The following is a 22,287-nucleotide window of genomic DNA, read 5'->3' on the forward strand; positions in this document are numbered from 1 at the left end:
TTTTTTATTTGTGTGTGTGTCTAAATTTTGTGTTCAAAAACTTGTGTCCAAACAAGTGTTGCTTCGGAACTGTTAGCTTTGATCTTTTATAGTGTTTGCCACAAGCATGATGCTAAACCTACGCTAACAACTTGCTTGTGCGTCCGTTTTAAGCCATTTAGCGTCTCCTTTTGGCCAACGCTCAAGCAAGTTGTTAGCGTAGGTTTAGCATCATGCTTGTGCGTCTGTTTTAAGCCATTTAGCGTCTCCATTTAGCGTAAGTTAAAGACTAATTATAATTTAAAATAATCTCATAAATTCAATTTAGTTAACAGTTGTAAGAAGACTAATTATATATTCAGAAGAAGTAAATGGAGGATACCTCATAAAGAAGATAATGTAAAGACAACCTAATGTATAAATTTTTCAGTTATTCAAAAGAAGTAAATGGAGGATACCCTAACTCATAAATTCTTAATGTAAAATTTATCGTATATCTACAATTTATAAAACCATTTATTTCGATTATTCAATATATTCCATGAATTTTTCAGTTATTCTATTCTAATTAATGTTTGGAATGAAAGGAAAAGGAGCCATATATGATCTAGTTGCATGGTTTAGAAAGGCAACAATCCATACAAATATTATTATTTTTTGACAAAAATCCATACAAATACATATACCACCATATTTGTCGTAATTGTATATTAGTCAACAAATTATGAAGAAGAAATAAACAACAAATAGCTTGATCTAACGGTTGTGAGCACCACTTTTGATTGTTATATATTAATCTAATTATTTTGACCGAAGTGACAAAAAGAGGTCACCGACTATATTCGGAGTGGTGGGGAAATCCATTTTATTGTATTCGATCCATAACTATCTATTGTATATATATGGGTTTGAGTATCACTTGTACTCTCTTGAATAAATTTTTGCTTAGATCATTTTCAAAATAAATAAAATTTACTATAACCGTGTGATGTGTGTGTGTGTGTTTTAGAAGTTAAATTAGCTCACCCAATGACTAGAGAGAATCGAACTTGAAACCTTAAGGAAGAGCACACTCTCAGGTTTCAAGTCAATACCACTAGACCAATCCAAGTGTCATGTGTGTGTTTATTATATATATATATATATATATATATATATATATATATATATATATATATATATATATATATATATATATATATATATATCTTCTTTCCAAAACTTTGTAATTAAATAAGATTAAGTATAGTATCACGAGTTTAACTCAATTGATAGGGATATTGCATTATATATGTAGAGAGTCGGAGTTCGAATTCTGATAATCTCACTTATCTACTTAAGGCGGAGTTTCTATAACCACTAGATTACTTGAAAGAAAAAAAAAAAAGTAATTTTGCAAAGAATGTCTTGCTGTAAAATAAATGTTATCAACTTTCCCGTGTTTGAAGTAAACAAGTGACGAGCTTCCATCATTACAAACTCTTCTTCTCTTCTCACTAGAGTTCTCAAAGCTAAATATTTTCCTAGAAGTGGTTTTATGGAGGCCAATATTGGGCACAATCCAAGTTATACATGGAGGGGTATACAGAGCACTATCCATCTACTTTCACTTGACTATCAATGGAAGATTGGTGAAGGAAGTAATATTAATGTTTGGACCGATCCTTGGATACGTTCTCGAACTAATATGCGCCCTTCAACTACCCCTCATGGGAACTATGCTAATTTGCGTGTCTCTCATCTCTTTGATTCTGTCCATAATACTTGGAATTATGCTTTGCTCAACCCAGTCTTCAACACACAAGATGTTGCAGATATCTGTAAAATTCCTCTTCATTCTAGGCCTGCACAAGACTCTATCATTTGGACGACATCTCCAAATGGTAACTATTCTGTCAAAAATGCTTACCGTCTCTGCTTAAATCTTGTGTTGCATGATAGTTCCCTACGTGTGAATGGTGAATGACGCAAAATATGGGATATGCAGCTTCCTCCAAAATTAAAACACTTTTGTTGGAGATTTCTCCGAGGTTGTCTTCCCACTAGATTTAATCTTCACAAGCACGGTGTTCAATGTCAAACTATTTGCGCTCTTTGCAATGGCGCACTTGAAGATGAATTGCACCTCTTTACAAATTGCTCTCACACTATCTCGTGTTGGAAGGAGGTAAATCTTTGGCAAAGTCTAGAGCACCAGTTCCATCAAATTGGTAGTTTCTCCTCTATTATCTTCTCCACTATTTCAAGTATGGAAGAGACTAAACAATCTCTCTTTGCGGCCGTACTTTGGAGTATTTGGCGTGCACGTAATGAATGCATTTGGAAGAATAAACAAGCGAACCCGATGACCTCCTGTAGGATTGCTTCAGACCTGATTTGGGACTTTAATTGGTGCCACATTATGCTTAATACGGATCATACACCTGCTCATGTGCTTACTTGGAAGAAACCTTCTACAAATTGGTTGAAATGTAATGTTGATGGAGCTATTTTCACGAAGGAAGGGAAATTTGGTATCAGTATATGCTTTCGTGATAGTTTGGGTTCCTTTGTTCAAGAACATACTATGATCTTTCCCTTTGTAGTTACTGTCGCTGAATATGAAGCTACCGCAATGAAGCATGCTCTCACGCTCGCTTTGTCTAATGGCTTTGAGAGAGTTATCTTCGAAAGTGACTGTCAATAGGTTGGGAACGCTTTGTGTAATGACTATTTGTATGCGAATGAGCTTGGCACTTTGCTCTCAACTTGAAGTTCCCTTCTCAATTTTAATGCTAATTACAACATAGCTTATGTTAGGAGGCAAACCAATAGAGTCGCTCACAATCTTGCTAGAGCGTCTTTATTTCAGTCTAGCTCCAGTGTTCATCATTATTATCCACTCAATTGTATCTCTTCTATTATATTGAATGAAATGCAATGAGTTCATTTTGCTTCAAAAAAAAGTAAACAAGTGCGATTTGGATCCTCAACTGCCATTTTGCAATTGAAATATTTTCTTTCCTTATCCTAAAAAAGGTAAATAGGTTAATTAAATTAATATTTAAATGTTATATATCATTTTGTTGATATATTGTTGGATGTTTGTATGTTGGCTACATTTTTGCAAAAACATCTTTTAGCTAAGTGTTGAAACATATGTGCATACATCATGTGTTGAGACAGATGTATGTACACATTGGAACAACACCTGTGTGATCTGACTGCGCGCCAGCTAGCGTTATTATTTTATATTCAATCTTTTGAAGATTTGCTGAAAGAATTATTTCGTTGTGACTAATACAACAAGGCGCACGTGGTCTATTGTTTCTGAAGGCAGCTGAACCCTAGTTCTATTTTCTAAAGGAATAAAATAACTTTTAAAAAATATAATATTTGTTTCAAAAATATATCTGCTGCTGCCGCAAGGTTTTGAAGACCTAATTCTGTCTTGAAGCTCAACCTATTATTTTGCTATATAAAGGGTGTTGTTAACCTTGTTTTAAACACCGAAACCGAAGCCATTGTTTATCAAAGATGTAGTCTTTTAGGGTTTCGTGTCTTTGAGCCACTCTCTAGGAGAGTTGGTGTAAGTGAACCACTCGGGTTGTGAGATGGTCACCGTGTCCTCACTCAGAAACCTGTAGGTAATGAGTTGAGTATTGTACTTGGAGGAAGCTTGTAAGCAACTCCAAATTGTGAACTTAGTCAAGGGTGTTGGCTAGGTATTTGTCATGGAAGTTTGTCTTTTAGTTTGTTCAGAATTGTTATGTTGGTCCAATCGCTGTCTCTGATTGAAGAGGGAGTTGAGGAGGGCCTCATACCTAGGTGAGTCTTAGGTAGAAAGTATAGCACGGGTAGTGATTAAGTGAGAAGTTGTAAACGGGAGAGTTTAGCTCTGAATTAATACTATTTAGTGGACTTTATCACTAGCTTGGTATGCCCCCAGAGTAGGCTGTTATGCTGAACTGGGTTAACAATTTTGGTGTGTTGTTTATGTTTTTCAGTATATGTTTTTAATGCTCTGCTTTATTATTCTTACTGCTAAGACAAGTGTTACGACAAGTGTCTGAACATCGTGGATAACACTTGTCTACTGTATACCGGAATTTCATATGTTAATATTCAAATCCAGTATATCTATCGTGGTTAATGTCTTTGCCCTTATTTGCTTCTGACAATCAATAATAACAACCCATCAAAACAAGTATAGAGAAAAAGAAAACCTAATTTTCTTGTTTATTCTTCTTGTTCATCGATTAGAAATCACCCCTCTTGATCCTTTTTTAATTACATTTTTAGTTAAATAAAGTGATTTTCACATATTCTTGAGCAGTTCGTTTAAGTTTTTCATCTTTGTGATTTATTTGTTCGGTGTTGTTTGACGTCCCGTCTTGGTACGATGTTTGTTTTGAGACCCGTCTTTGTATAGTGTTTGTTTTATTCAGATTTGCAGATTTGCTTCGATCCAAATCCAATACAGATTCAATGACTATCTTCAACGTTGCAGATCCAGATGCATGACTATTCCGGACACTTGTATTTCGTCATATCAATTGTAGGCTTAAATATAAAGTCGTTTTATGCTATTAACTCGGATGTTGTGAGCTTGTTCGAATTCGCAGATTCATCCTTTTTAGTTTTTAGCCATTTTGAATATGTAATGATTTTGATTGGTGTAATATCTACCAATTTGAATGAATGAATATCGTTGTTTTTGTTTGTCAAAAAAGAAGAAGAAAAAAAACCGTCAAAACAAAAAAAAGGACAAATTTTAACGGCTCATGGAGGAAATTAGTAATTGATAACTCACTTTATGTGATGTTTCTAGGCTTTGATACTTAAATTGTTATTTTCCAATATGGTGATCATTTTATGTTTTGAGTTATTTTTATAAGTTTTTTAGTATTTTGAGTTAAACACACTTTGTGCTATGTTTTATGAATTTCACGTTATTTTAATGTGTAGAGTTTAGTCTGTTTTTTTTTTTATATTTATAAGCGTAGAGTTTAGTTTGGTGATAACTAGTGTCATGACAATCCTGCAAGACCTAAAGATAAAAAGGGGAAAGACATTAACTATGATAGATATATTGAATTTGAATGACACCTGATTTCGTACAACCGAGAATTGCGGTTAATCATAACACGAGTCAAAGCGGCACGCTGGTAGGAAGATAAGAACAAATTGTCACTAGATGGCATGTCAATTGGTGTCTCTCATGTACTGCAATTGTACTAATCTAGTACCAATCCAAAAAGAAGATTATGCCTTATTCCTTTATGATATCCTTATCCAAATACGGGTTAACCCATGATCCAAGAAATTACCTGTTTAAAGAGTCATAAAACCCTAATTCGGTAGACAAGAGAGATCACATTGATTAAATTTGGTTGCGCCTCCATTTCCATATCTTTAATTCCAACAATTTGTTTCCTGCATGCGATTCTTACAATCGATAACACAACATTCTAGATCATTGGTGGTTGAGAGACTTACCTTTGTTGTTGTGCTTCTCGGGTTTTACATTTCTTAAATATATTTCGATGTGTAAATATGTGATTCTCGTTGTATGTTTTGCTAAGCTCATCATGAGCTAAAACTCTTGTTGAAATTATATGTGAAGTTCAATGAAAGTCTAATGTTATTCATGTAATATGATTGTGTGGTTTATGCATTTTATTACCATCTCCAATGGTGGGTCCTTATTTTTTAAGTATCAGTACCTAATAGGTACCCTCATTGGAGCAAAACATAAATGAGTACCTAATAGGTATTGGTTCTAAAATAAGCATTGATACATATATTATTTTTGTGGGTCCCATTTATAATGATGTATAGTTATTGCTGAAATGTGTTATTGGTGTGACTCATTTAGAACTTTTTATGAGATGTTGGGTTGGAGGGATTGAGTACTTATTAGGTATTATTATTAAAAAATTATAAATGAGTGATGTGTAAACGTGAGACCCAATTAAGTACTCAAAAATGAGTATCTCCTTATACATTTAAATCTAGAATCTATCAACTTAATTAGATCTAACACAAGTTTATTATTACGGGATATCTAGTAATAAATGTATTTTGAGAACTAATATGATTAAGTTGAGGATAGACACATTACTAACTTACTGAATTTGAGACAGACGTGCGGGGTTCCGCTCCTTAATAGCCTTGGCAAGTGAACACACACGACAACCTAAATATTGTCCTATTGAAACAACCACACTTTGATTTATTTTACCAACTTCTTTCGCCCGAGCCACCTCAAGACGATGCAGTGTCTTCCTAGAAATATTTCCTTGTACATAACCCAATAGTATTATGACTATGAAATTAACACTATAGCTAATAAGTTCCATAGATGAATTTATTCCATGCCCCCTAGATAAAAAGGCTATGTCTAACTTTTCTAAATCAAAAGACCAATTTCGTAGTTTTACGTTGGAGAAGCATTAAACATAGAAATAAACGGCACGAGTTATTATGCATAAGGGATAAACTTATGCATGATGCATAAAAAAATCTCCACCATCAAATTGAATCTAACAAATCTCCAAACGCACCATTTCCCATCCCCAAATCAACAATAGCAACCCCTGAACGTCATCAGAATGTTGTTTCGTAGTTAGTTTTAAACTAAAATCATGCCAAAACCATTTTTGATGTGGAATGGTTTCACATTAGATGTACTTAATCATGCCAAAACCATTTTTTACTGTGGAATGGTTTCAAAGGATTGTAATCCAAAACCATTTTGTTGTGGAATGGTTTTGTGTGTTATTTATGCATGGTGCATAAGGAATTCACTTATGCACCATAATCGCTCCCAAAATAAACCATCAACATAACGAAATAGAGATTATATATAATCAGCCAGATTAAGATTAACAAATAAATAAGGATGACGTTCCTTATTTACATCAAAATCCAACCGTTTTCGATGAGTGTGGATTCTAGACAAACAAGTGGGCTTACGCTCCTTAATAGCATTGGCAAGTGAACAGACACACCACAACCCAAATATTTTCCTATTCAAACAACCACACTTTGATTTATTTTACCAACTTCTTCCACCCGAGCCACCTCATTTACAAGACGATGCAGTCCATTCCTAGAAATATTTCCTTGTACATGGGACCACAACACCTTTCCTTCGAATCGTTCGCTAGAAATAATATTTTTCTTAAACGACCTATGTATCTCGTTTATCGATCTGCAACATCACCACATCACCGATAGATTCCCAATTTTTGCAGATGTCGCCCAAACTATTCACAAGATGTTTTTTCAACCATGCATGAGAAGACTCGACTCTGTTTGCAAGGCCGGTTCCAAGTATTTGAAGGCCCTGTTTGAAAATTAAAAATGGATCTTTGATAAATTTATAATTTTTTAAAAAAAGTTATTCTCTATTTTTTTATATAAAATGCTGATGTCCCTACCAACTGAGCTAAGCTCACGGGGACAAGTCATTCTCTATTTAAATTGTAAATAATATAAAAAATAGTCATCATAGTAAATAACATCTAAAAACGACATATTTTAGTCGATAACATTAAAATACATCTCCAATCTAATATCATTATCAACTTTACATTTCCTTCGAGAAAAAAAAATTTCTTGATATTTTTCTTTTTTTTTTATAATCAACCGCAAATTACTTATAAAATTAAGAGCGTGTGTCTATTAAATTTTTTTTTGAGCAATAAAATATTTTTAGTAGTAACAAAGTCATTAATTTTTTTACATATATAAAATTTTTAATAGACCGATATAAACAATTGGCCCCTAAATGTTTGAGGCCCTGCGCGGTGGCTCACCTTACACACCCACCGGACCGACCCTGTCTGTTTGTCATTGTATTCTATTCCCAAGATGCATGACATGATCGGTCCAAACTCGGTTTTTTTTCTCAGTACCCCTATTTTTTTCCGTAATACCCCTGTTTTGAAAAAAAATTCCGTAATACCCCTGTTTTGTTGTTGTTTTGTTTTTTTTTGTTTTTTGTTGGTACTGTTTTTTTTTTCTTCTTTTGTTCTCAGATCTGCTTTTTTTTTTCTTTTTCTTTTTTGTTATTTTTTTTTGTTTTTTGTTGATACCGTTTCTTTTTTTTGCCTTTTCTTCATCATATTTATTTTTTAAAAAAAAAAAACCAAAAAAAGGCAATTTCTGCCCAGAAAACGAAAAAAACAAAAAAAAAAGTTTTTGGTCAATGGTGGCAGTGGCAGTTCCACCATGCCTCCTTGATGGCGCATATGTCGGTTCCACCATTGATGGAGGACATGCATGCGTCAGTTTTTGTTCCAAAACAGGGGTATTACGGAATTTGTTTTTTGAAAATAGGGGTATTATGAAAAAAAGGAAGAAAAACAGGGGTATTGGAAGAAAAAATCCTCCAAACTCTCACTACTTTCTCCTTCACCGACCATTTAATAGTACCTTCCACATATTCAATAAAATTGGAAAATTTGCAAAGGCTTCTCTAATCATACAGATGAAATCAACATATGTTTCCTTTGAATTATACGACACTATATGTAGTCTTCAAAGCCTCCATTATATTTTGCCACATGTCATTCAGTTTCACTTTTTTATCATCTTTCACTTTACATTTTTTCTTGCAATTTGCTTTGACGCTCTTCAAGATGTGAAATTGACACAGCAAAGTAGTGGACTTGAGAAAAATTGTTCAGTAGCATTCATCAGTGTAAGGTTTTGGTTAGACACAACTACCTTAAGATTATCTTAAAATTTCAACAGATCACAACACGTCTATAAAGCCCCAACGACATTGTCTTCCATTTTTGATGTAATAAAAGAAAATGAAATGGAGTACCTCTTTGTTAGTCTTGTAGGTGGATGTCATAATAATAATTATAATTAACTATTGTACAAGGGAAAACTGATAAAAAAAAGTTAAATATTATGAGAAATAAGTTGTTGTTGATAAAAAAAATTAAGTTAATTACTATATATGGAAAACAAGTTGTGGTTGATTTTTTTAATTAACTATTGTACACGGGGAAGTTGATAAAAAATAAAATAATACTAGAACAAGTTATTGCTGATGAAAACTTTTAATCAAATATTATACACGAATAACAAGTTAACATTGTTCTTGATGAAAATTTTAATTAACTATTGTACACGCGAAAAATGATAAAAAATTAAATGATACGGAAAATAATTTGTTAATGAAAAATTTTAATTAGCTATTGTACACGGGAAAAACTAATAATAAAAATTAAATATTACGAGGAAAAAGTTGTTGTTGATAAACTTTTAAAATTAATTACTATACACTAAAAATAAGTTGTTGTTGAAGAAAAATTTAATTAACTAATGTACATGGGGAGATTGATAAAAAAAAGAAGTTAAATAATATAAGACACAAGATGTTGCTGATGAAATTTTTTAATCAAATGATATACAAGAAGAACAAGTTGTTGTTAATGAAAAAAAATTTAATTAACAATTGTATACGGGAAAGCTGATAAAAAAAATAATACGAGGAACAGGTTATTGTTGATAAAAATTTAAATTAACTATACTATAAACGGAAAACAAATTGTTGTTCATGAAAAAATTTATTTAACTGTTGTACATGGGGAAATCTGATAAAAAAAATCGAATAATATGGTATAAAACTATATAAAAAATCAATTTGTTGTTTTGAAAACCCCGGACCTCACGACCCAAGAAACGCGCCGAACGTGCGACCCGTGCGGAGGCACAGGTATAAAACTAGTTTAAAATATATAGAAGTAATGTGTTTAAAATTGAGTTTTAGAATTTATTTATTTTTTAAAAAATTTCTAACACTCGTAAAAAAAATAAAAATTGAGTGTTAGAAACACACCCTTTTTTTTGTCAAGAACACACCCATTATAATTATATAAATACTAGCAGGCTAGGCACGCGCCGTGTCTAATTTATGTAATAAAAAAAATATGTCTTATGTTATGGTGAGTTTGTTAGTTAAAAAAAGATGTGTTTTATGTTATGGTGACTTTATTAATAAAATATTTTTGTTGCTACTAAAAAAATCAAGGGTATTGTAGGTATTATGAAAAATCAACACCAAAACTCATGTATTCTCTTTATACTCCCTCCGTCCCAAATTATAAGGGAAAAATGTCCATATTTTTTGTCCCAAATTATAAGGGAAAAAATCATTTTCAAGAATGTTTTTCCCTTATTCTCATAAAATTAAATGCAAATTGCATTTAATTTTCTCTCTCTCTTCTTTTCTCAATAAACAACAACCAATAAAAATTGGTTTTACATCTTCCTATGCAACTTATTCCAAGAAAAACCCACAAAAATATATTTCAAATTATCATGTTTTACTTTTTCTTAATAAATGTGATTTTTTTTTATTTTCCCTTATAATTTGGGACGGATGGAGTATATAGTATGAATATAGATGTAAAAATGTATAGATATAGAATAGATATAGAAAATACATGAGTTTGTTAATAAAAGATTTTTGCTGATAAAAAAAATACATGTCTTAGGTTGGGGTGAGCTTGTTAATAAAAGATAAAAAAATCAAGAGTATTGTTGGTATTATGAAAAGTCAACACAAAAAGCAATGTATCCTCTTTATATTATACTAGTGGCCAGACCGGGCACGGAACGTGCCCGTCTGTGTGGCCCAATTTTATGAAAATAAAATGTGTTAAAAAATGTAAATGATTTGATGAAAATAAAAAAGTATAGAAGTTACTTTTTATTTGAGAGAAGAAGTTACTAAAATAGAAGTTAAACAAATGTGGAAGTTAAAGAAGAAGTATAAAAAAAAAAAAAAACTGTTATGGGTATTATGGGAATTACAAAAAAAGGCTACACCAAAATTTGAGTATTCCCTTTATTATTAGTATAGATATAGATAGAGTTTAATTGTTGTGCACCGTCGGTGTAAATTTTTTTTACACATACATCCAATAACATGTTGCCACATCATTTAATGAATGTGACACATCATGTGTTTTTAATTACCATACATGATGTGTCAGTATATTATTGGAAGAATGTGCAAAATAATTTTACACCGACGGTGTATATAAATTAAATTCATATAGATATAGAAGATGTATAGATAATGAAAGCATTTTTATTTATTTTCTTAAAATGTAATTATTAACATGTATATACGTCAAAAAAAATGTATAAAAATAATCGATTTGACTAGATTCATTGTCCTTATAAATATTATGAATTAAATGCAATTTTTTCTAAAAAAATTTATCGTTTAAATTAGAAAACCCTTTAACTATTTAAATTGACCTACAATTTTTTAATTACCTTCCTGTATTTAAATTGACCTAGAATTTTTTAATTACTTTCCCAACTTGTCAAAATGCGAGGTGAAGTCCTTTGCACTGCTCACCATTTTAATATTGTTTGCTTTATAATTTCAGCTTTTAATATTTTCATTTATTTAGTTCATGCAAAATTTGATCAACATCATGATTTAATAGAGTATTCTTTCCGTCCCAAAACTTTTGTCTTTTTAAAGTTTTGCACGGAGATTAAAAAAAGATAAAAATTGATAAGTTAAGTCATTTTTATCCTTTACTTTATTAAGAAGATAAAATATATTTAATTAATGTTTTAACTAATTAGTAAGGGTACAAATGATAAAGTATCACTAATTGTACATTGGTTTCTTTAAAGGACTAAAGATTTGAGACAAAACTAAAAAGGTAAAAAGGACCAAATATTTGAGACGGAGGGAGTAATTATTTTGTTCAAATTTTTTTTTTTGAAAATTCAATAGTGCATCTAATATGAATTGTAAAAACTGGTCAAAAAACGTATCTTATCATTTTTAGTAAAAATAACATTTTTACAATTTTAATAAAAGTTTACTATAAATAAATAAGAGGGTTCACCTTTATGCCGGGTCTATAAGAGACACTTTCATATTTGTGTGAGTGTGTGAGTGTTATTTGTGTTTATCACAAAGAATGTGTTGATGTAAATTAATATTATCAACCTTCTTGTGTTTTGAGTAAAAATTATTAATATTTTGAGGTTGAGAATTTGCGATCTCCTTATCCTAAAAAAAGGTAAATAGATTAACTTTGTATTTCAATGTTATATTTCAAATGATGTGTTATTTTGATGATGTTATTGTTTCACTCCATTTTTGTGCAATTTTGTACTTATTCTCGTGATTTGAGTGTTATAGTTGATTTTAAAAAAATGTTATATATCATTTATATTGATGTAGTCATATTTAAATTCAATTTCTTGTAGTTATGTCTCCCCCTTTAATATTTCACTTCTACTAACAACATGTATAAATACAGGAAAATTTAAGAGAGATATGGACACAAATTCTTCAAACAAGAGCCAAAAGAATTATGAGGGTGATGGTAAAAATTTTAATAGAATATTAAGTGATCTACCTGATGAAATGTTGCAAAAGATCATTACTTACATTTCTATCAAAGAAGCCGTGGCTACATCCATCTTATCAACAAGATGGAAGCATCAATGGATTGGTAACTACAAATCTAATATGGAATTGAATGAAGGTTTATTTTCTAAGAGGCAAGATTTCATAGACTTTGCGGAAAAGTTATATAAGATTTGTAATAATTCTAACCCTCAAAAGGTTTCTCTCATCTTGAAAGTTGGTAATGAATTTAGAAGAGTTAATAAATGGTTAAGTGCTTTTGTTAATCCTATGATTATTGAAGAACTTAATCTTGAACTTGATGGAATTAAAAATCCATTGGTGCTTCCTGATGAGTTTTTCACTTCTAAAACATTGACCATATTTCAACTTAGTATGAGACAAGTCATAAAAATTCCATCAAGTACCATAAATTTTCAAAAACTTGTGACTTTGACTTTGAAAAATGTTATATTCCCTAATCATCATTGCACACAAAAGTTTTTTGTTGGTTTACCATCCCTTAAAGAATTAACCTTAATTGAATGTGATTGGAAGAAGGTTGGTTCTCTCACTATTATTTGTGAAGTGCTTCAAAAGTTGTTTATTAGGGAATGGGAAAATGAAGAAAATGTTGAGGAGCAAAATGATCATGATCATAGAGAAATAGGGTTTCAAGCACCTAAATTGCTAACATTTTCATATGATGGTGACCTCATAAATTATTACTTCTTGTTTTCCACAACCTCAATCACTGATGCATCTATTGAGGTTAATGAAAACAACAATAGTACCTTGCAAGCTGATTATTTTGTATCAAAACTTTTCCCAAGCCTCATTGGAGTGGAAAGGCTATCAATCAGTGACTTTGCTCTTGAGGTATGTAGTCTTGTCTTTTAAAATTTTATTTATTAAATTAATATTTTTTCTATTGTGGTGGCATTTAGGGGTGTTCACGGGTACTGTGATTCGTTCAACCCAATGACCTAACTCAATTTTATTTTACCCGAATCTGTGTAAATGTGGGTCTAATATGAACCAATATGTTCAAATTTGAAGTGGTTTGTTGCATTTTTAATTTTTAATAATATAGTTTAAGATTTTTATGTTTTTTTTTTTGGTGTATTTGTTTTTTTAATCAAGATTTTTATGTGTTAAAATCTTAAATTTTTATATTATGCTAAAGTTTTTCATGTAAGTTCTTGTGTTTAAATATAAAATAGTAAAATTTAGTTTTAGAAAAAATAGAACATCATTTAACTATATATTATTTTTTTAAAAATTTATATTTAATGACTCGTTGACCCAATTCATCAATCCATTCACCACCGAACTTGATTGGATCGATTCAGATTTGACATAAAAAATATAGGTTTTACACTTAATCCAAATAACTTTATTTGGATTGAGTAACAGATTTGGTTAAAACTAACTCAGCTCAACCCACGAACACTGCATCTAATATCCGGTCAAATGTTTACCTTACAATTTTAGTAAATTTAATAAGAATATTATTATAAAGTTAATTTTTTTTATTAAAAATGGTAATACCATAAAATATTTTTTTAAAGGTTCACCCCCCCCCCCCCCCCGCCCTCTTTTTTTTTTTTTGGTACATAAGGTTCACCCCCTCTATTCTATAATAAGTGTCATATTTGACTTTTTCAAACAAATTAAGAAAAATTCTATAAATGAATAAATATAATAATTTTAACAAATGAACCTTGTCAAGTATATTGGTAATTAATATTGAAGAATATTGACCGGAGTATAAATAAGAGGGTAGGGTACAGTTTTTTTTTTTTCTTGGCACATTAGAGGGTTCACATAAAAAAAGTAATTAGTATTATATTTAAATAATTTACATTAATTTTGAGACAATATTTTTGCAAATGCAACATATGTAGTACTTACTGTAGACAAAACGATACTGTTTAAATTCACTAACATGTAATTTGAAAACCTTTTGGAATTCTAATTTTGATTTTGCATGTATCAGGCTTTTTTTCAAGCACCAGATTTAGCTACCAATTTACCTACGTCGTTTCATCATCTGGTTGTGCTTCGTGTGGTCTCATCATCACCCTTGGATTTATCTTGTCAAGGACTTCAAACCATACTCCAACGCTCATCTTTTCTACAAGAAATTGAATTTGATGTGGTAACTTGAGTTAATTATATTGAAATTTATAGTTGTATTTAATTTAATTTTAGTATAATCTTACAATTGTTTTTGTCAAGTAGCCTAACGGCTAGAAATTGATAAATGAGATGTCTGAAATTCGAACTCCAACCCCTACATTTATAATACAGTGTCTTTACCAATTCAGCTAACTGCTACATATTCTTATAACTAACTTATCATTATGTGTAAACTTATATAAATGTGTTTTGTTAATAAAATGTAACAGCAATTTGCACCTGGGGTATTTTTGGATGCAAATGATGAAAATGAGATTAAACCATTACCAGAATGCTTTAAGAAACACCTCAAGATAATCAAGATACATGGATTTTGTGGGGCTGCAAATCAACTCAATGCAATAAAGTTCTTGCTGAAAACAACTCGAGTTTTGGATAGACTTTACATTCATGGAAGTGAATATTATTTTGACTCTCATGAGGGAAGACAGAAGTTAGAGAGATTTTACGTGCAGATTTTAAGATTTCGTAAAGCTTCATTGGGTTGCATCATCAATTTGGAATAGAGAAAGGGATGATTGGAGAAATATTTGCGGAGAAGGGATATTTGGAATGATTTCAATCGTAATAGACTTGATTTATTATAAAATAAGTTTTGTTGTGATTTCGTTGTTTATGTTTTAATTCATGTACTAACTCTGCGCTCTTTTTTCCTTCATCAAGGTTTTTAATGAGGCAGAGTGATTTATTTGTATCTTTCTTATTTTAATTTAATATATTTCATTAAGGTACTTATTCTTAGACGACTTCTTTAGGGTGCCAATATTATTGAAATGTCTTATAGTTGTCATCTTTGTACCATTTTCTTTAAGAAAAAATAGTGATATTTTATTCTAAAAGAAAATAGTAATAAAGATTTAGATTTTGTTTTTTTGACACAAGGATTTAGATTTTTTTTTTTTGCTAAGGATTTAGATTGTTTAAAGCATTGTCCTCCTGTAAAATTCAATTATATTTAGTTAGATTTTTGCCATATTCACGCATTTGAGACAATTGTGGTCATTAGATTGAGATTTTACGATACAAATTTCAATATAGATTTTATTTTATTTTTACAAATAAAAAAATACTAAATTTGAAATCTACATCGTTTGATATCAATCTAATGACCACAATTATTTTAAATGCGGCAAAAATGTAACAGCATGCAATCTTGCCTATGTAAGCTTGCTCGTTTCTAAATTGTAGGGAAATAACTATTCCTTTCAAGTACTTTAGTCTTTTTTAGTGGAGGCAAATACTAGGTCTAGGAGCTCATGGGAGCTTCCAATATTGTTGTGATCAATTTAGTTTTGAAATATTCTATCATAATTTTTATCTTTTGTTTCTGAAGATGTCGGTTCAAATTTAGAAAAAAAAACTGTTCGGATTATGAGGGAGTTTCTTTGGGCGGGAGTAAGAGGGAGGAGAAAGATTAATTGAGTGAGTTGGAAAGTGGAAAAGGATTTGGTGCTGTAAAGTAGCACACAGTAAACACACAGTTTTGATATAAACCATTGGATCAATTTATGATGATGTGACAGTTTCAATCTAAAGGCTACAATATTAAACAGCACCAAACTGTGTTATTTTTGACAGCAGGAAATCCAGGTCCGAAAAAAGTGGTGTGTCAACCTAGAAGTTAGGGTGGTTGATGACATGCATAGTTGTTAGTAGTATAGTATTTTTATGGCTTAATTAATATAATGGCCCCTTAAAGATATTTTTGGTTTCAGATTGGTCCCTTAAAGAAAAAAAGGTCCAAATAGGTCCCTTAAAGAAAAAAAGTCCGAATAGGTCTCTTAAAGACATCTCCGTTAATCAGTTTGGTCCCTACAAAGAGGTCTAAATAGGACCAAACTGATTAACGGAGATGTCTTTAAGGGACCTATTTGGACTTTTTTTTCTTTAAGGGACCTATTTGGACTTTTTTTTCTTTAAGGGACCAATCTGAAACCAAAAATATCTTTAACGGACCATTTTACTAATTAAGCCTATTTTTATTATAAAATAAGTTTTTATTAAATTGTATTAGAAATATTTACTTGTTTTTGCTTATTTTCTATTTTTAGACATAAATACTTGAAATCTGAAGAGAAGAGTTCTTTTGATGCATTTTATGGTCTTAAAAGATAAAGACTTATTTTGTGGTATTGGAAGACCTCGATAATAAAATAAAATAAAATGGAAAATCAAAATTTCGTTCCTGCAACTGTCGAGCAACTGTCACAAAAAGCTTTAAGCCCTAATTGGAAAATCAAAATTTCGTTCCTGCCATGGCCGTGGTGGTTCTGCCACAAATTGTATCAAAATGATAGGCTCAAAAGTTAGCGGTTTTTCATCTCTTCATTTCTCGCTTTAATGTTACTATCTATAATAAAGTCTTAGTGGCTCTTGAAGTTCATATTAATGATACATAAATCTTAGATCATCAAACCGAAGGACTGATAGGTGAATGCATTGACGTTCCGAACTATATAATTTGATCAAGTACTATATGCTTGAGTTAACATAGGCATGTATTTTATGCTTATGCAAGATGTGATTACCTCCAAAATGGTACATTTGCCATAGTACTTATTTAACTTGATATTGTTTTATAAATTGATTTTTCATAGTAAAAGAGAAATATTGGAATTAGGAGCTTGCAGGGAGCTTTTTTTTTTTTAGACTGCTTGATATCAGTTTTTCCTTGTCAAGCAGGGATTTTTGGCATGGGGTTTCGGTGTTGATAGGGTTTTGTTGTTCATGTTTGTGGCTGAAGCTTGTTTGGCTTCGGTAGGTTTTCTATTTAGGTGTGTCTCCTTTGTTATTTAGATGGAATCTCTATATTCACTAGTGGAAAAAACACTTCTTAGGTCGGTTAGAATTGACTTCTTAAGTCGGTTCCGAGCCTGACCTAACAATTCCAGTCATAAGAAGTAGTGACTTCTTAAGTCAGATTTGAACCGACTTAAGAAATACTTTTTAAGTTGGTTAAAATGATGTTTTAAGTCGGTCCCGTACAATGACTTAAGAAAAGGCGACATAAGAAGTTTGACTTTCTTAAGTCAGATTTGACCTGACTTAAAAACTGACTTCTTAAGTCAGTTAAAGGTTTACCCGACCTAAGAAGTGTTACTATAATTTAAAAAAAAAATAGCCAATGCAAATACAGTAGCTCTGCATTTGCCAACCAAATATCCAATCCTAATGAGAGTAATCTATTTTGCCCAATTTAAATTACATAAGAACAAATTTAAAATCTAATTTAAGGGGTAATATCACTCATGAAGAAATAAGTAACTAACTACAAACTAATTACAATTCTAAACACACAGAGAACCAACACAATAATGAATTATTCTAAGTCTTGAAAAACAATTACAATTACTATATCTTGATGTGTTGGGGCAACTGCATATCATTAAAATTGTAACGGTACCTCGACAAAAAGAATAAAAAACTTAAACTTAGATCTGTCTCCAAATTTCGTCATGTACTATAGCTTGTTTTCTCTTGCACCAATTAAATAAATTGATACAGCTTGATACAGAAATTATATTACTTACTTGGGTCCATGAACCAACAACACCAGCAGATACAATGTTCAACATGTGTATCATGACATAATAGTCGCACTCATAACTATTTGTTGCTTTTGGCTCTAAAATTGAATATGATCAAATGTGAACGTCTAGTCAGTAAATACTTTTGTCAATGTAAAATTCAGTTCCAACAAAGTATATTGATGCAGAGTTGCAGACTCTTCCAATTCTATATAACCAGTTATATAGACATGTGAAATTCACTCTTCCAACACTGCTAAAAAAAAGTTCATTAAAAGTGAACTAATTTAAATAGATTGTGACATAAGGGTTTATATAAAAAGAGACAACAATACTTAGGTAGGAGCAGGGGAAAATTACCTCATGAACAACTTCCGTAGATTGTGACATATTGCATACTATATAGACAACATACCAATCAGCTTTATAAGCAGCATTTTGTACAGCCTAAAATCATGAGATTTTAGTTAGAATGCATTTTAATTCCTTTCATAGATTAAGAGCAACATAATACAATAACACCGCATCCTCTTAGTCTACCATTTAGAAGCTAACAAGTTTATTAGCATACACCAAGGTTCTTTCAGATTTGGCAAATTTTGGGAGCACATTACCTTGACCTCTTGCAAAACCGAACTGATTTGAGCACAGACCTTCACACCTTCATGTAGCAAAAGTGCAACATTGACAACAACCTCAACGAATGCAGCTCTGTTCGGTCACACAACAACATCAAAAGAGAACGAGTTAGACAAATCAAACATATTAATCAACTTACTAAGGGTCTATATATGTATGTAGCATTGAGATATATAATTCAAATGCAAAATAACATGACACTAAACAACCCAACAAAATCTAAATATCAGATGAGACTAATTTGCAAACACATTACTATCTTAATTAAGGTATGTTATCAAACACAAGAAAGACATTATTATCAAAACTATTTTTTTTTTAAGTTATTTGACAAAATAGGCATATTTGAGCTTACCTTTGTGTGGATTAAAAAGAGACTAGCTAGATAGATGTCAATAACTTGAACCTTTGTGTGGATTTCCTATGTTTGAGAATGAAGAGTGAGAGATGTGCCAAACCTCATAGCTTATAAGTTTGTGTAGAACCTCAGATTATAAAATAATTCTATAGCACACAAACGCTGCACAACATGAACACATCAGTTTATTATATTTTGCACCCAAAATAAAGGAAGAGATATGAGGAATAAAGGAAAAAGTGGGTATTCAAGCTCGCTCAAACAAGTTCAAGACCAGAGAAGGGAGAGTTCATACTTGTAAAAGGATTGAATCCACAAATCCCTTTTGAGCAACAGGAAATACCTGTCATGTGACATGATAAACAAAATAAATAACTTCTAATAATTGATATTGGAACTAAGATAATGGCAGCAATGCATATGTCACAACAGTTGACATCTGTCATTGCCTTCTATGCACATTATCACTAAGAGGATTATAGATTAGTAAGCAATTGAACAATAAATTAAACAAAAGTGAACCACTCCATATCCAGTCCCCTTCTATAGCTATGTCAGTACAATGGAGAATATTACAATCACCGGACTTGAACTTATCCAAGTTGTTTTGGCTGTTAGAAGAAACATATTATAATATTATAATATAAATGAGAGATATCATGGCGGCATTGGCAGACCTACAAACACAAATAATGGGGGGAGCTGCTAAAGAATCACACCATCTAACACATCATGCCCTCCAATAACAAGGGGAAAAAAAAGGAAATTTTAGAACAAATTACAATTATAATGTAAGATATCTAGCAAAATTACCTGACTCACATGACCATTAATGGGGATGGCTTTCAAATCGAGATTCCTAAGAATCTAAGCAAGAAGATGAGTTGCATCACATGTCCGAGTGAACACTATTTCAGTCATTTGATGTACTTCCAGTTCCAGCCATTTCAGTGAGAATGTACACAAGGTAGCAATCCTAGAAAAGAAGCAAGAAATTGATGAACATAACCATCAAAGGCATAAAATTAAAAGATAATAGTTGAGATTGATAAAACCCAAAATGATTGAAATCTTGTTAGCTACTTGTTAATTCTATTGTATTTTTTCTATGTAACCATGATTCTATTTGGCACACAGAGAAAATGGAGCTAGAATTAGATAGCCTAAACCAAAGGGTACAATTTTTAAGTCCTATATTCTGCTCTACTTTTAATATGTATGTTAGATTATACACCAAAAATCAAACAAAATCATTTACTATTCCCCTGTTTGAACCAAGGCATGACATTTCAAAATTTTCCCTCAACATGAGTAGTATGAAACCTTTAAACAACCTAATAGTAAGAAATTCAATGAAAAATTGATGGCCTAAATAATTGAAATCCAACATTTTTGGAAGAGAGAAAATTCCTTATGTTTTAATGGCAATAAGCTATATTGAATATAAAATTGTGAAAATCTGTGTATATGCAGGTAAACACAGCTCCTTTACAAGAAAGATTCATAAACTACACTGTCTGACAGAACAAATTACTACAACAAGAATAAAAACAAAAAAAAAATCATCTCATTAAGAGTTAATACTCATATGAAAGATGAACTATAACAATATAGAAACAAAATAATAATAATAATAATAATAATAATAATAATAATAATAATAATAATAATAAACCTAAATAGAAATTGAAAGAAATCGAAACAGAAATTGAAATTCAAAAGTTAGGGCTGAACGTGGTCAAAATTTAATGCTTATAACCATGGTCTTAATTTACAAATTATATCAAAAATAAATCTGGACTCTAATAAATACTATAGTATACTCTTTAACCAACTAACACAGATTGTGAATCTATTATACTAAGCAACTTACCACTGTAGCAATCTAGACTCTAATAATCTAATAATAAAAATAATAATCATAATAATGATAAAAAACACAGAAATAGCAACAATAACAACATAAATTGAAATCTCACAAGAAATAAAATAAAAACTTAGGGTTTAAAGATTGCATACATATGAATGAGTAGCCTCCAAGTTTGCAATCAATTCCTTCGAAGTTTGCAGCGAAGGGAACAGTTCAAATTTTCTAGTTTTACTGAAGGAGTTCAATTTCTATGAAAGTTAGGGTTTTAAATTTGTACTGAAGGGTTTGAATTTTCGGTGAAGGAGTTCAATTTCTGGGCAGTGAGGTGTTCGATGTTCTGAGATTGTAGTGAAGGGTTCAATTTTGAGCGGTTAAGGTGGGTTCAAGTTTTACGAATGGTTCGGAGATGACGAAGGGTTCAATTTTGACGAAGGTGCAGTGCAGTGAAGAAGTCAATCGTTTGCGGTGAAGAAATCGTTGCGACGGATGCTCTCAGGCAAAGATTCACATAACACCACTTAGGAAATTATCAAACACCTAATATGCATCTAAGGATCATATGAACAATTTGGTCTGTATCATAAGTTATCCTATTTCTTTGGTCTAATAATGATAATAATGATAAAAAAAACATAGAAATAACAACAGAAATTGAAATGTTCAACAAAAAAAAACACAAATTGAAAACTCACTACAAATAAAATAAAAAGTTAGGGTTTAAAGTTTACATACATGAATGAGTGAAGGGAACGGTTCGTCTCTTAATTCTTCTTGAATTGTCCCCGCTTAGAGGAGCAGGACCCCCAGGTTTGCAGCGAAGGGAACGGTTCATTCTTTCAAGTTTGAGTGAAGCAGTTGAATTTCTATGAAAGTTAGGGTTTCAAGCTTTACCAATTTCGAAGGTGATGAAGCGTTCAAATGTGATGATGGTGCAGTGAAAAAGGTGATGAATTGCAGTGAAGAAGAAAGAAGAAGAAGAAGATTGTTGTGTATTGAACTTCCACGAAGAAGAAGGGTTCAGTTTGTTTCTAGAAACTTTCTACATATCGTTAATTTCTTTCTTTTTTGTTTTTGATTCATCGTATTTATTAATTTTTAACTTTGTTAGTTTTGTTTTTTTTATTTTAAAAAAAATTAGGATTTTTCTTTGACAAAAAAAAAATTCTTTTTTTAATATTAAGGGACTGGGTTCGATTCCCGTGTGCCACACATTATAATTTAATTTGTCAAAAATAAATATACTTCTTAGGTCAGGTGAGGGAAGCCTGGCTTAACAAAGAAGGTTTCTTAAGTCTGTTAAACGACAACAGACTTGATATTATTT

The 22,287-nt window shown here is 31.2% G+C and overlaps 1 protein-coding gene and 1 long non-coding RNA gene across 9 annotated transcripts; one reads left to right on the top strand and one right to left on the bottom strand.

The window, feature by feature from the left end:
• Positions 1 to 1,516: 1,516 nt before the first annotated feature.
• LOC123891510 (F-box/LRR-repeat protein At2g29930-like) lies at positions 1,517 to 15,075 on the top strand. Its single transcript, XM_045941391.1, has 4 exons — positions 1,517 to 1,937; positions 12,279 to 13,246; positions 14,367 to 14,528; positions 14,779 to 15,075. Exons 1-4 carry the CDS (start codon positions 1,517 to 1,519, stop codon positions 15,073 to 15,075), a joined length of 1,848 nt encoding a protein of 615 aa, XP_045797347.1.
• Positions 15,076 to 17,785: 2,710 nt separating this feature from the next.
• LOC123902633 lies at positions 17,786 to 22,041 on the bottom strand. 8 transcript variants are annotated; one of them, XR_006807680.1, is made up of 8 exons: positions 21,696 to 22,040; positions 21,113 to 21,500; positions 19,907 to 20,069; positions 19,389 to 19,436; positions 19,091 to 19,255; positions 18,711 to 18,807; positions 18,457 to 18,543; positions 17,786 to 18,349 (listed from the first exon to the last, which is right to left on the bottom strand). It is a non-coding gene; the product is annotated as an uncharacterized LOC123902633 (long non-coding RNA). The 8 variants fall into 8 exon arrangements; XR_006807684.1 differs by lacking the exon at positions 21,113 to 21,500 and having other exon boundaries at positions 17,786 to 17,972; positions 18,100 to 18,349; positions 21,696 to 22,035; XR_006807683.1 differs by having other exon boundaries at positions 18,711 to 19,255; positions 21,113 to 21,511; positions 21,696 to 22,041.
• Between the last annotated feature and the right edge of the window lie 246 nt (positions 22,042 to 22,287).

The sequence above is a fragment of the Trifolium pratense genome, linkage group LG1 (genome assembly GCF_020283565.1).
Source record: "Trifolium pratense cultivar HEN17-A07 linkage group LG1, ARS_RC_1.1, whole genome shotgun sequence".
NCBI lineage: Eukaryota > Viridiplantae > Streptophyta > Magnoliopsida > Fabales > Fabaceae > Trifolium > Trifolium pratense.

Excerpts from the sequence above, each read along its gene's own strand:
- LOC123891510 (XM_045941391.1), top strand. The coding sequence starts at position 1,517 with ATGGAGGCCAATATTGGGCACAATCCAAGTTATACATGGAGGGGTATA. Across the intron at positions 1,938-12,278 it reads TAGTTCCCTACGTGTGAATG|GAAAATTTAAGAGAGATATG; the intron begins GTGAATGACGCA and ends GTATAAATACAG. Across the intron at positions 13,247-14,366 it reads TCAGTGACTTTGCTCTTGAG|GCTTTTTTTCAAGCACCAGA; the intron begins GTATGTAGTCTT and ends TGCATGTATCAG.